This window comes from Antennarius striatus, chromosome 19, assembly GCF_040054535.1.
Source record: "Antennarius striatus isolate MH-2024 chromosome 19, ASM4005453v1, whole genome shotgun sequence".
NCBI classification, from domain to species: domain Eukaryota; kingdom Metazoa; phylum Chordata; class Actinopteri; order Lophiiformes; family Antennariidae; genus Antennarius; species Antennarius striatus.
The window spans coordinates 9,661,331-9,676,971 of record NC_090794.1 but is presented as its reverse complement, the minus strand read 5'-3'; the positions used below and the strand labels follow the sequence as shown (position 1 = coordinate 9,676,971).

Below are 15,641 nucleotides of genomic sequence, written 5' to 3'. Positions count from 1 at the left end.
ATCATTTTTCCATTTAGGAAACTGAGACCGCTCTAAGTGCAGCCAAAAGCTTGAGTCTGTTTTATCTGAATTTTTTACTGACAGTCTTCAGTTACACGATACAAAGATGATTCAAAGGAGAGATGGCTCCCAATCAACCATGACTGTTAGGAAAAGACAGCAGTCTAGTGTTACACAAATAAACGTCTTGTCCCTGTAAAACTAAAAGGTTTACAGGAACACTGTGCCTCCACACTCAAAAGACCAATCAGAAGAGTTGAACCATTTCCGATATACAGTATTTGGATGGATGGAGAAACCTTGTTATTTAATCCAGACAACACTCGAAGCACAATTTTAAAACAGTGTATGTGTCCCTCCATCACAGCAGTCATTGAACACATACAGGTAAAAGTGATGATTTATGTGATCATGTCTTCACCAGCACACTCTAAAAAATATCCTGAGGTTGCTGAATTCATAGCTTTAATTAAAATTCCAATTGGTCTACCTCTCATCCATTCCTGACAGAATAGGGTGGTTGTGTGCATCCTTCCAGGCTTGGGTTTTCCATTTATAGTAACATTTATCCCCTTCTCTCAAAAAGTACTTGTTGCATGGGTGGATTTGTGCATGCGCTGACTGTATAGGCATGAAGAGTTAATGCATTTAAATGCATTCTAGACTGAGGTGGATCAAGATTTTCCATACTTATATTTTCCATATAAGAATGCTGTGACTGAAAAGAAGCTGAGACATGTTAAATGAATATAGATCCCAATGTAAAGCATGTATTTCTTCTCTCTGTTTTGTTGCTGTTTGTCCCAGTCTAATATACAATAACTTAGAATTCAAGCAGGCAGCTTTCAAATCCCCTTAAACTGCAGGAATAACTGGATGTGTTTCCTTTCAGTCAGCTTCAAAGTAGAGGTATTTTCTAATCTGTTTACAACAGAAAAAGTACAGACATATTCACAAATTTTATTTCACAGATGAGCAATTATCATGAAGTTCTTTGTTTTAGTAATAGCAGGAGTCATTAATAGGAATGACACTTTAATTAAAATTAATGTGAATGTGTACTTGTTTGAACTCACAATTCCAATCTTTTTCTTGACCTTCATTAACTGTACAGCATTATGAGGATGTTCATCGCTATGGAAACTTCTTCAGTGATTGATTTCAAATCAGTGAGAAGATGAATGAAACACATTTGCACGTTCTTTGGCTGTTTCCATGACTGATCACACAGGATCTCATTAACAACTGGCCGACCTGCCCCAGACCTGTCAGAGAGGAAAACCTCATCTAAAAAAATCTCACAGCCAAGACAAAGCTGATGAATTATTGGAAATCTATGGAGCATTTTAAGCTTCCTTCACTGGGCTGAACAGTGACAAAGTAAAAAGGAAACAAAACCAAACAAAGCAAAACAAAATGTACTACTGCTGTCTTAAGAGTGTTAAATGTATTAAGACATACATTATTTAGAAAGTCTATGCATGAATATTTAACCAGGTTTATTAGCACATGTAGAACTTTAGTGGCCTAATTTCTAGGGCAAGTTTATTGTACACGTAGAGCAACAACTTAATCTTTAAAAGCAACGTGGGGTGAAGCACATTTCTCTACACTGGTAGGGGGCAAAGAGTGGAATAAAATTAAATCTGTTTATTCTCCGAATACTTTCTGTACAGTTTAAATAATGTAATGCAGTGAAACAAGTTTTTGGAATGTGTATGTTTTAGTTACAGCATGACTACATAATATTGTTTTGCATCATACTTTTTAATGGCTGACGGTAAAACTCCTGTAAAATGTCACGGTTCGGCGTGGCAGTGCTGGTGTGTGGCAGGGAGATGGGCCAGGCTTGTGGGTGGAGCCTCAGATCCACACCTGTTGGTGCTCTCCACACACATGATGAGGCTTTTTAAGCCAGGTGGGATGAGAGCTATGTTTGTTTTCTGAAGTTTGATTCCTAGAATTCTGTTCTGTTTTTTCTGATTCTTGCCTGTATGGAGAAGTTTTGAATAAATCATGGAGAAAAGATTCTCTTTTGGTGTCCTACATTTGGGTCCATACCCCTTCCTGCGTGACAGTAAAATACCAGTTCAAAATAGAACAAAGCTTTCCTACCTATATTATTACTCATCAATTTATTTTGATCAGTTCCACCAAAATTGTTGAGAGAATCCATTTTATGATAGTCGTTCCACAGAAAGGTTGGAAGTTTACTCAGATGTATGCAGAAACACCCACAAACACATACAGTATTTTCCACACTATAAGGTGCACCTAAAAGCCTTTAATTTTCTCAAAAAATGACTGCACCTTATAATTCAGTGCGCATTATATGTGAAAAAGGTTTTAAAATAGGCAAATCATTGAAGGTGTACCTATAGTGCCGAAAATACTGTACTGTAAACACACTAACAAATCCGTGGACAAAAAAGACACATTTCCAGTCTTCACCATCTGTTTCTCAACAGGGTTTCGCTGAAATTGTTGAATAGAAAGAATTAATGCTGTTTTTAACATTTGTGTGGTTGTGTGTGTGAGCGTGCGTACGCACGCATGCATGTGTGTGCATGTGCTAATGACAGTGCCTGTATGAGAGCAACCAATAAGAAGCATGTCATCTGTGGGTGGACCTGCCATACGTAATTTAAATTGTAACAAATGTCCCCTGCAGGCTGTGCGTTTGTCAGGCAAGTATTATTCACTATGTCAGGCACACACAGACTTGTAAAAACAGTAGAAGAGAATGAAAGTCCTTGTGAAAGGAACACATTACTAGCCTGTGTTTATAATAATGACACGTCAGATTTTAACAAAAAACAAAAAAAAACCCCAAAACATTATTTGCTCTTGAAAGGACTGTACCTCCAGTTTCTTTTTCATTTCCAGAGATCCACTACTTTAATAAACTGTCAAGACCTTGTTGCTATTATGATTTAGGTAACAGGAAGGATTATACCAGTAGTTTCTATTAATATAGATACATTTTTACAGTAAGCAGAACAGATTGACCTTATTACCATTGAGGCCAGTCCGAAAACCTTCCTGTCTAAGCCTGGCTCATGTTCACAGCTGCAGCACACCGAGGACCTTCTGCAGAAGCATGCTGGCCCAGTTTTTTTGGCTCATTTTGAGATGGCCATAGATTTGATGCTTTTGATGTTAAGGATCCTCTGCCTAAGGCTGAGATTACATTACAGGAGTTGAAAAATTGCAACGGTTTGTGAAGTTATATTTTATCACATAACAAGAATTTCTACCAATTATCTTTTAAATCTTAAACCTGCACAGTCGGTTTTCAAAGATAGCTGAGCATCAGACACTTCAGGATTTCATTAAGAACATAAAAGGAAGTGGGAATGCATCGTCTCATGTGATGCCCTAAGAAGCTGCGGCTGGGTATCTACAAAAATGATGGACAAAGTTTCTGCAGTAATCAATTAACATACTCAACCTAAAGAAAACTGTTTACTTACAGTCAGTCAGCTGTTCTTTCTCACTGACCGATGCGATCTGGCTTACAAAGTATTGCTGTGATCGTCCAGACTCACACTCCTGATATTCATGTTACAAAATTAACAGAAACCACGATTATCTGTCAGCAGAATGGAGGTAGAATGAATCCGTAAATGCCTCAAAATACCAAAAGGCGTGGCGGTATACCGTGGCAATGTGAATCTGGCTCAAAGGGATTCTCCCCCATAGATACAGAGAAGACTGGGGTGGATGTTTTAAGGTTGCATCTCTGCTTGTGTGTATGCACGTGTGCGACATACTTTGCTTTTGCTCGTCAAATGTTCTAGCTAAATATCCTTATTAAGTTACTCAGAGGAAACGTGGGCAAGACAGGAAGACATACGCAGCATTATGCAGATACTTATGGATGCATGTAGAACATGATGGATACATGGTGACACTAATGTTACTGGAACCATTTATCTAATTAAAGATACACTGGCAATGGATAGACAGGCAATGCATTTTCTTACTGCAGGATCTTGCATTTCCTGCCAATTTCAACTGTAGTATAACACATCAATATTCCACTGAAGAAAACCATTAATGGTCAATATAAAAACAAACAAGCCCTGAGAGGCACACTGCGATTTGGAATCAAGGGTCACATAACCAAAAAATGGATTTGACTTGAGCACAATGTCTCACCGAGATCACACACAAATGACGCTTCAGCATTCAGCATTCTCAGTGGATTTGTTGGAGTTGCTGTGCTGAACTTTCAGAATGAAGTCGATCAATGTGGCTTGCCTACAGCTTAAGCTCCAACTCTGTGTGTGTGTGTGTGTGTTTGCTAATAACTGACTCAGGGTTGGTCATTAAGGGTAAATGACAATAATAAGACAGGACAAATTACCCATATCAGCATCAACAAAGATTCTAATAAATCCTACACATTTTTAACCCTCATAAACTATCTAGGACTTTAAAACTGAATTTTCAGTTTATTAGAAAATATCATGAAAAGCTTTAATTTTTCTTATGAACCTATAATAAACATGTTTTTTATTTTTAATAGTCAAAGTTATATTTATTTGAGCATTACAAATGCTTCAAACTTCTAATGCATCATTTAAATCAATATTTACCTCATCAAACCTGTCGAAGGAGGCGCCGTCCTGCATGAACTCAGGCAGGTGTTTCTGCCAGTTGAATTCGTAGGACTTTGTCATGGCTGCTCACAAACCTAATAGAACCTAAAGACGGAAGAAAAGGCAGAGAAAGAATTAGTGTACACACTAGCAAACAAGTGAAAGGCCAATGAGGTCCACATTTAATATCAGTCTTCTTCTTTCTTATAGTCACAAACAAATATTGATTTCATCGAAAACAGCTGATGTAATCAGACCGCCAGGAACTCATCTAAGAATACAGTTTCCTGAGTACAACAACTACAAGTGTAACCGATTACCAAAAACATGCAAGTTTGCAAGGGTTTGGGGGCATGGAGCTAAAATATGTGAGGAAGGAGGTTAAGAATAGATAGAATAACATCAGTCAGAATTTATTTCCCAGCCACTGGGAAAAGTAGAGGCCTCAAACCACCAGCATTGAACTACTGGTCTTGTTTTCAGTGGTCATCATAACAGACAAGAAAACAGGTTTGATCCAAAGATTCATATATCACAATGAACCTTTCTTCAGGCTGATAAATCTGGAGAAAGTAAACTTTGCAGAACTTTGCTGAAGAGCTATCTCTGCTTGAGTCAGAAAAAAAAGCACTAATTTAGGATATAAAATCTAGTTGTGATTAACAGTAGAATGTCAAAAATGTTTCCCTTTAATCATCATAAATGTATTTTATATTTTGGACCTGCTCTGATTTGTATTTTTTCCAGATTTACGACATTATGCTTCACAGAGCAAAATGAGACACTCAGGGGCTATCCTTTGACTTGTGGACAAACACATCACTAGAAAGCAGTAATCTCACTGTGCAGTTATGAAATAAAAAATTTCCGGGCTTGTAAATCAATTAATTATGCAGTTACTAGCTTCCCAGCAAGAGGTTAGAAAAATATATTGCATCAAAGTAAAAAAGCCACCACCACATTCCACACTACAGTAAATACAAATATCTCATTCCTCATTTAACCAGCCAGACATGTTGATGTTGTAACCCTGACTTTACGCTCCTAGTAGTGACTCCAGAATGTCATGTCATGATAGAACATCTCCTGATTGTTCCTAAACAAGACAGTTTGAGTATATCCTAAATTAAATTATGACACGACATGGATGTGTTTTGGGTCAATTCTTATTTCACTTAATGCCCAGCTGGAAACAATGTGACTGGACAACATGGACTGCTCTTCAAATACGAAAAGGAAATGTAGCTTGATAAATACATGAAACCTATTTGTGTTGCATCACGTTAATACATCCAATTCAGAGAGAGGAGGTTGAGCTGAAAAGAAACTGAAATGTGGTTGATAAAGCCACCAAAATATAGGCTCCGCTTACGTCATCCTGAAACATAACAGGCAAAATGAGAGGGACAGTTGACACACAGAATGTGATACACTAGTACATGCCGTATTAAGTTATGATGCAAATACTCAGAGATATAATTTGATTTTCATTGGCTGGTGTTCAGTCTAAGTAAAGGACTGAGATCCCTTATAATTGCAAACAATTTTAGATATAGCCCCATCCAAAAAATATCGCATACAATGTCTGATCAAAACAATAATATACTTTCACATTGTCAAGGCTATGGCACATAGCACATTGTCAAGGTGTGATTTATACATTTCATCAGTGAGAATCGCTGCACAAGTGTCTGTGTAAGTACCCTGTCTTAATGTTAATCAGTCAACATTAAGACAGAAATCTCACATTTCAAGCAGAAATAACTGATTTCCTTGTTATAATTGGTTGTTGATGGGTGAGATGACAGGGAGACAGAGATGAATGGTAAAGATGAGAGGAGAAGCAAGAGGTAAAAGCACAAAGAAAATGAACAGACAGCCACTGTTTAGGGAGAGAAAATAAAGGCAGTGTGAGGTATGAGGTGAGATAGAACAGGGAGAGGAGGAAAGAGATGAGAGGAGTGTAGAGATAGAACAGAGCATTGACTGTCAAGGAGAGATGAATGAGTGAAACAGCTTTAAGTGACAGAAGCTGGCTGGAGAGGCTGAAGTGTCGGCTTGTCTATTTTTCATGCAGGGAACACAGATTAGAGACAACACCAGGAGCTAAACAAAACTACTCCATGGGTGTGTAAAATTCAACAGAAATGCTTTTAAGACGTGTGTAAACTATCATTATGTAAAATTCACAGCAATTCAGGAAAACTGCTTAATTACACAGTAGATAATATAAGCTAATGTCTCCCCCACATGCTTGTTACACTTTATGCAGGGATAGACCCTCTAGTTCTGGTCCAAAGGTGTCATTCGTGTTACATCATACAAGTCCATGATCTGTGGTAAACAGACTGGATTAAATCACAGAGACTTGTAGAAGACGTCTTCAAACCCAGCAACAAGCCATCTGGGGTGTCCTTCCAAGGGACCATAACACAGACACACACATCCTGTCAGGGGACTGAAAACACAGATGCACACATCCCTGTGGAGATTAAGAAATGAGACTAGGCAGGGAGCCAACACCACAACCCACAGAGAAAGGGCTGGAGTAAATAGGACATACCCCATCTACAGTGTTTGTTCAAACTAAAGCTAAAATTAAATAAATAATCCTGGAACATATTTCTGTACTCAGAGAGGGGAAATCGCATAGCCAGTGTGGACTGAAAAGGCTGTGACGGTCCTTACCATTTGCAACAGTTCTTGTTAGATTGCATCCTCATCAGAAGAATGAAATCTGTCCAATAGTAATGCCACATGTCTAGAATGTGTAGCCTCTGAGCTCCTGGGGTGCACGTGAGGCATCAAGAAAGTTGGAGGAAGGGAGTGAGGTCCGAGCACCCTGTCCAACACCTGACAATGAGATAATTATGATAGACAGGAGCCCCAGGAGATATGCTGTTCCCAGCCTCCACACCTAAAATGGCAGCTAGGATAGCACCCAACGGTCCCACACCTCATAAGCTAAAATTAAACTACATCAATCAGTCACTGGTGGAAGGGTTGACTAGGGACACGCTGAATGTACACAACACACATCCTCAGTTAACACCTGATGTGGATTATGTGTTATGTGTCTCCAGTATGACTGCTAGTTTAGTTTAACCAAGTGAAAGGAAACAGTCTTTTGTGCCTCCAGAAGCACAAAACATCACCTTATGTTTCTGGGGTTACTATGATCATGTATCCATTTCAAATTTGAACAGTCTAAGTCTGCAATATCTCAAAATAAATATATTTCTCCAAGTATTCACAGGGGTTTTACTTTTAAATAAACCAGATGAGCACTTATTTAAGATTTATGGCTACTTGATGCAGTACTGACGTTATTATTAAAACAAAACATACAAAAATGCCACATGATTATAAATCAAGAGGAAATACGTTCCTTACTAATTTTCCACCAACCTTCAGTGTGACCAGGGTGACAGAAAGAACACTACAGTATCAACGTGAAGCCGTGGGAATGAATGATGAACTCAGAATCTTTATTCTGGAAGGCAGAGGACTCCTAAGAAAGCCAGTTGGAAGAGGATTGGCCAACCTAAGAGCTGAACTGATAAATTCCTTACAAAAAAGTGTTAAAAGTATGTAAATTCCCCTCAAACATCACTTTCCCTTAGTCTCCTTTTTGTACCATAAGAGGTAAGAAGAGCATTTCTCATTTGGCCAGTGTCTGACTTTATCTGGAGCAGCTGGTAAGAGTTAAAGCAAAAGATAAATGTTACACATGTGAAGATCTTCTTCATGTAGCTTCAAAATGATTACCCTCACACATGGAGTTTGACCATATATGGCCTGACTATATAAGAAACCTCACAGTCTGTGTTGAATTTTTACTGGACAGTTATATACTTGACTGCGTCTTTCGATATCTTTAAGGACCAAAATTGTTTAAAGGAAGACATCAACAACATATAACTGTGATCCCATGTGACAGGAGAAAACTTCGAAGTTGTTAGGTGTACAGTATTTCAGTTGCTGCTCTACAAAACAGCTCTTAGACCTCTGCAGTGAGGAGAGAGATAAATAAATAATGTTTTCCTGTTCAACCCTGTCAAATTTACATTTAAGTACAGTACTTTGCTAAGGAAAATCTTGACAGAAACAATCCTAAACAATACCATACCCAACAGTATAGTTAGCTTGATGTACTCAACATCAAGCTAATGTGTTGAAAAGGTTCCATGTTTTCGGTTTGTAGTTGTGGAAATAGAAATTTCTCTTTGAAGACAGAGATATTTTCCTTATACAGTAGTACTGCAGATGTAGAGACAATGACCTAATAAATGCATATGAGTATGCAGAGATCAAAGGTTGACATAAACATAAAAAAAAAAAAAAACAATTGGGAGAAGCACAACTTTTCAAAGATTACTACTGTGGTGCAGTGGTTAGCGCTGACTAACCACTGGCGAACCGGGTTCGAGTCCCACTCTGAGCGGAGTTCGCATGCTCTCCTCGTGTCCGCGTGAGTTCTCTCTGGGTTCTCCAGCTTCCTCCCACCTCCAAAAGCATGCGCTTCAGGTTGATTGGCCGTTCCAAATTGCCCGTAAGAATGAGTGTGTGTGTGCATGGTTGTATGTCTTTGTGTGTGGCTCCGTGGTGCACTGGCGTCGTGCCCGGAGCGTCCCTCACCTCACGCCCTATGCCGCCGAGATAGGCTCCAGCTCCCAGTGACCTGCTGTGGCAGATATAGCAGTGGTAATCTGAAGATGACTGACTGACTGACAACTTTACAACGCATGTATGAAATCTAATTGAATTCAAGCTGTCCTGAAAAGATGTGCCCATATAATTTGGGATTGCATACTCTTGTTCTTCCATTTTGAGTGAGGAACTTGTGTTCAGTCAGTGTTTGGTTTAATTAATATTTTGCTTATGTTCCTACATACTTCATTACTTGTTTTTGAAATGTGATTTCCTGTTTGCATGAATCTCTTTTGGATTTTGTGTCACTGTGACTATCCTGTATTTCGACTTTTATGAATAAACGTGTTTTAAAAATCAAATTAATCTTCTTCCTCTTGTTCTTATTTTCTTCTTCTTTTTCTATATAATTGGATACGTAACCATATATGAGAAAAAATAAAGTGGAGATAAGAGACATTTGTTTTCTCCTCAGGTTTCCAAAAATTATATTTAGTTCTACCAGAGATTTTGAATGCTTTTGTCTTCTCTAAGGGACAATAGTTTCTGGTTAAATAAGGGCTGATCCCATTTCCTTAATGAGGAGGTGAAGCCAGGTGAAATATATCATCTCAGATTGCAAACCTATTTCAGTAATGAAGAGGATGTGAGCATTGAAATAAAAGAGATGAGTGGCTCTATGCAACTACAAACACACACAGATAATTACACTGACCCATTGGACCTCTTTTAAGGTTCCATGTAGGTGGACCTTTCTGATTAAGAAGATTGAAAAGTGATGAATATTTTCTTACATTCTAAGATATAATGGATCCAACTAAAAAACGTGGACCCGTCATGTAAATGTATGTGATATGGTCAAGAACAGGTTAGGTCGCTGCAAGACAGATATTAAATTCTCTGGAAGAACCTAATGTCACCTGAAAAACTCTTTTGTCGTCAACTTCAGGTCAAGCGCTGTTATAGTGATGGGATACTTTTGTGAAAAATACTAATTAAACTTAGCACACATGCAAAACTTGACTTACAAAACTGAAAGGATTATAAGAACAGTTGTATGGTACCTATGTGAATCCTGTATTTTTAAAAAGCTATGGTTCATAATTTCATGGATGACTGAGCATTTTAAAGTGGATATGAAATTGAAAAGATATCATATGAAAAATTAAAGTTAAACAAGAAAGGAGAAGGTCACTTGCTGGACCTCAGATAAATAGTTTTATCATTCCCCATACAGAAGGTTAGGCATTTCATAAAGGAGCATTTTCTAATCAAATCACTGAGCTATATTTTTTATGAAATATTTCTCTGACAGTGAAATTACAAGCATCTGATCTCTTGTTTCATTAATGGTTTCTGTGCCAATCATTGATATGTGACTGATTGCCAAAGCGTTCTTTTTACATTTATTCTGGTACTGTCCAGTGGTGCGCAATTTCTACTGTGACGTAATCCTTCCATCTTTTAAAAACCCCCGATTTTTTTAGAACAAAATGTTGTGGCCAGTGACACTGGTAAATATAGATGCCGTTACAAAGGAGCTTCAAATCTTAAACCGTAGTGTGAATTCTATGTGGATAAAAGAAGAACTGAAGCCACCCAAGATTAGCATCATCAATTCAGTATCCAACAAAATGTAAAACATGAGGACAGTCTTCCCTGGTGTTCCCGAGTTATGCTGTTGAATAATGAAACTTGCTTGTCATATAAGTGCTTTTTCAGAACATTATGACCTTCCAGGTACGTTAGACAATTTGCATATTAGATGTATACACATCATCATGTGAGCTTGCTAGACTGCGTGTGTTGTCCTAATTAGTGGATAAATATTTGAGTTAGGGTTTACAATGTGCTATGTGAGGTGTTGTCTTTTATCAGTTCATCATTGGGTCCAAGTGGATATTTGTGCCAAGATTTTCGCTGCAGGCACTCCAGGGATAGAATGGGATGGACAACCCTAATAACATAATGCCCCTCACTACAAGTGTTTCCGAGTCAGGAGCATTGACATAGAGAGAATGTGAGCATGCTAACATACTGTATCACTAATTCCGTGTAGGGTCATAGTCTTCATTGGTCTTATTGCCTACACAGTAGGCACAGTGGGCTCAAAATTGCGACCATTTTGGTCACATATGTGCCCAAATTTTTGTCAGTGTGACTATTAAATATACTTGGGAGCACCGGTGTGACTAGGGAAAAAAATCTGGTGTGCCTTTTTTTCCCCTCCTCTCTCTCGCTCTTTCTCTCTCTCCATAGAGCAGGGGTCACCAAATGGCGGACCGCGGTCAGGATCCGGACCGCTTCATGGTTCTGTCCGGACCCGTGACCACTCCATGATAAATTCAGGAGAGTAGATTTTCTTGGCGCATTTTTACTTGCAGTTCGTGGCTACAGACGGCGGGTGCTACTCTTCCAGTTAATCCGGTAATAGCACCACTCAGATCAGCCCATCAGATCATTTGTCTACCCTGCGCTGTCAGTTTACCAGGAAGTAAGACAGCTCGCTGCCGCTGTGAGTTTACCGCTACAGCGGAGCACAGAAGAACGGAGACGGCATAGCTCCAAACGAAGAGAGGTTAACGAGGAAAATCGCTGGTTAACAATGAGTGGACGAAATTTATGTTTATTCCTCCTTTAGGCAGTTCAAAACCATTCAACCTCATATGGCCTGAACACGTAGCATGAATTAAAAGTGGTAACATGAAGCGCCACTATGAAAAAAAACACAGATCTTTTGCACAGAATTATCCCCTGAAGTCCGAGCTGAGGGCAAAATGACAGAGAGAAATGCAAACGAATGTTCACTAAAGGCATGGTGGATTTTGGGGCAACATAAAACATCTTTTAGTGATGTTTTAAAATACAAAACAATCCAATAATAACCAAAATGGTTCAGTCTAGGTACCGGGCTGGCCTGACAGCGCGCCACAATGTGCTACTTAATCCACACCCAGGTAGTGCCACACCCGATGCAGCATCCTCAGGTGAGCGTCCCTCATACAGTTTTGTGTGGATGTGGGGAAAACGCGACAGTTTGTTTGATGCGGACACGTGAGTGTGGACCTGCCGGAGAATGTTCACGAAACAGTCTGAGCAGGACCGCGGTCCTGCCAGGAAACAATGTGAGTGCAGCTGCGGCTGCTCTCCTGGACGAGCGAGAGAGGCGCGCGGAACAGAGATGGTCGGAGCGGTCTCTATCACTCCGTCACTGCCTTCCTTTTGGGTAGGTGCTCCTAAAGTCTTTGTTGGTGCTACTAACTTCTAAATTAGGGAGCACCAGTGCTAACAAGAAAAAAAGTTAATTTCGAGCCCTGCTACAGGGAAAGGTTTATTTTATTGCCCATATTAATATGTACATAGCAAACAATTTACTGTTTCAAGGCTACATTGCAAATTCTAATCTAAACTGTATATAGTCTGATGTGTTCCTGTGTTTTTCCAGGATATCTGTCTTGCATTTACAAGAATGACAGTTATGTAACACAAAGCCCCAATGTAACAGTTTCCTGAAAAATGGTAACACCTTATGAGTCTGGAGTTCTTTCTTAATGCAGTCTAGAATAGAGATGAAACTATTTTTTCTCCTTAAACACATCATCCCTGTGTGTCTGACTGTTGAAAGTCATTGAAAGAACAATTTTCAGTGTGGGTTTCTACACCATTTCTGAATGTGCCTCTTCAACAATGACATTAACCTTCCTTTCACACTATTGGGGTCAGAGCAGCCCTTGAGACTGAAGACATCTTGGGGGACACATCGTCAAACTCACCTTGGCTGACTCTGTGCTACCCAAAACAAAACCATTGTTGCTAATAGCAGTTTTATTTTACTTATTCAATCAGAACGGTCAAAAAAAACACTTGACACAACCAACAGGGAGGCAGCCTGTGATACTTAAAGCCATGTAAAGCAAATAATGTCATTATAATGCTAGGTATTATATCCGAATGCAGCTTCACATAATGACTAGCATGATAAGTCTGCTTGTAGTTTCTCAATGCATCATATTCCAATCAATATCACATTAAGCAGGAGATAAAAGTTCTAATTTCCTACATATTACACTGCCAGCTTCATCAGTGAACAAACAGGTTTGTTTCCCCAGTGAACAGAGAAAACCACTGCAAGGGTGAGATGTCAAATGCCACAGGAGGTCTAATTACAATGCTTGTATGGTAGATTATACTATGCATATGAATGCATATGATACAGATCAACTGGCAGCAGCATATTTGCATAACTACTTTAAAAAGTCAACATTTTTGTCAAATTCCGACATACTCCAAGCATGGATTATACCAGAATGGGCGGCCATTAGCCAGGATCTGGCCCAGAAGCTAACTGACAGCACACCAGGGCGAATTGCAGAAGTGTTGAAAAAGAAGGGTCAACACTGCAAATATTGACTCTTTGCCTAAAATTAATGTAACTGTCAATAAAAGCCTTCGATCCATATGAAATCCTTGTAATTATACTTAAGTATGTTATAGTCACATCTGACAAAAAGATATAAAAACACTAAAGCAGCAAAATTTGTGAAAACCAATACTGGTGTCAGTCTCAAATCTTTTGGCCATGGCTGTATGTTACAACAGCCTGGTGTATGTGGTCCACATTATTCTTAAAAAGAGTGCCTGCCAGTGTTCAAACCTTTTTCTATGGCACTGATTCATCTACACAAAATAAATATTCCACCCAATAGGTCTGGACTGTGTGTATTGTACGCTACATGACACATTGACACCAAAAACAAGACTCATTTGAAGGTGTGAAGACTATCAGCATGTCATATTACTCCAGTGATTGCTCTGCAGAGAAAACAGAGCCCCTAGAGTGTGCAGACCGAGAACACACACCTGCAACACTAACAACACCAAGCGGGTATCGGCAGGGGGGAGGCTGTGATGAGAGCAAAGGGGAGGAAATGAAAAGCAACCCAGAGGCCTGCAGATGAAGCACAATGATGAGATCTAATATTGCTGCAACTCTTCAACAGACATTCTTTTATGTTTGTGTAAATCTGTTCTGGCCATAAATGGTGACATGTTTCCAGGAATAAAAAAATAAGAAAAACAAATGTAAAAAACTAAACACATCCCATATACAGTACAGTATATTGGTGTTGATACGCAATTTATCTTATGACTCCCAGAAAGACCACTATACCACAATATTCAGAGGAAAAAAGAGACATATATGCACAATAACCCAGATGTAGACTACAACAGATTATCAGTCTAAGGTGAGATTGTTGCATGACCATAAATAAACTACATTGTTTTCACATTAAGAATGAAATAAGTTAAGCACCAGAGACCAGTTAGCAGAAGGGTTTGCGCTACACTCAGTCACACACTGCTAATGACACCAAACAGCACAATAAAAATCAATGCTGTCACTGGATAAAAGTAGTTTTTAATTAAATAGCAATCTACAAGACATGGAATGTTTTTTTGACACCAAGATGACCTCTGTCCTCTGAGCAAATAGCACACACTGGAGAAATCAATGGTGCCACCTGTGTCTGTTTTTACATTTCATTTAGCTATTAAAATGTAGTGTGGAGTGAGTGCCTACACTGATTACTATGTAAACATGTACTTACCTTTACAAAGATGGATGTTCTGTTTGAGCGTGTTTAACTTTTTCAGATTACTGATTTCATACCTCCTCAACTCAATTCAGAACAACAGCCTCATGCTCATTTGTGAGTGTGATGTGAGTGAAGAGACAGTGAGACCACCAGCTAAAATTCCACATTTCTCGCTCACTCTTAACATCATATTCTCCAATAGAATATGAATTTCTGTGTGTAACCTTGCTTGTCTGTATTTGTCCACATGTCCACATTTTATATATTAATGTTTTTTTCATCGATACCTCAATTTTCTTCCGGTTTAAAGTATTATAAGAAAATCATCAAAAAGACAAGAGCCTACTTGCGTCTACTTCATCACAGCAAACACATAAATTCCCTCAAGCAAGTCACACATCTTCAGGTAAACAACTGCTCCAGTGAAGCTGGAAATTGGATGCAGTAGTTTCTTTTTGTAAATAAGTCAAACTTTAAGAAATGTTAAAGTGAGCACTGGCGTAATTCACAAGTCAAGGATTCGATATTGCAGTATCCAGATGACTGTAAAAGGATTCCAGCTGAAATACAGCTTTAAATGCTCTTGCTCCAGAAATACAAAAACTGATGGCTGATGTCTTAAAGATGACATCAGCCATTGAAAGTACATTTCCTTGTTTTTAGAGGAATACTAAGTCTTATTTTGAAACTGTTTTCATTTTCACTTTCTAAGGTTTACTGGTCTATTGCACGTTTCAAATCAAAAATTAATTTAAAAAATCGCTTTCTTTGTGCTGAACTGAATAAATAT

The 15,641-nt window shown here is 38.7% G+C and overlaps 1 protein-coding gene across 5 annotated transcripts in view; it reads right to left on the bottom strand.

Annotated features, from left to right (window-relative positions):
• The window catches only part of LOC137612995 (1-phosphatidylinositol 4,5-bisphosphate phosphodiesterase beta-4-like), a 60,484-nt gene that overhangs the window by 24,788 nt on the left and 20,055 nt on the right, over nt 1-15,641 (bottom strand). For 4 of the 5 annotated variants that reach the window (XM_068341746.1, XM_068341745.1, XM_068341749.1 and 1 more), the window contains one exon: nt 4,602-4,709. In XM_068341746.1, the coding sequence (XP_068197847.1) occupies nt 4,602-4,685 (84 nt within the window). In that variant the 5' untranslated portion in view covers nt 4,686-4,709. Of the gene's footprint in view, nt 1-4,601; nt 4,710-7,292; nt 7,424-15,641 lie in introns of those variants that run through there. The other variant, XM_068341748.1, reaches the window with a different exon arrangement.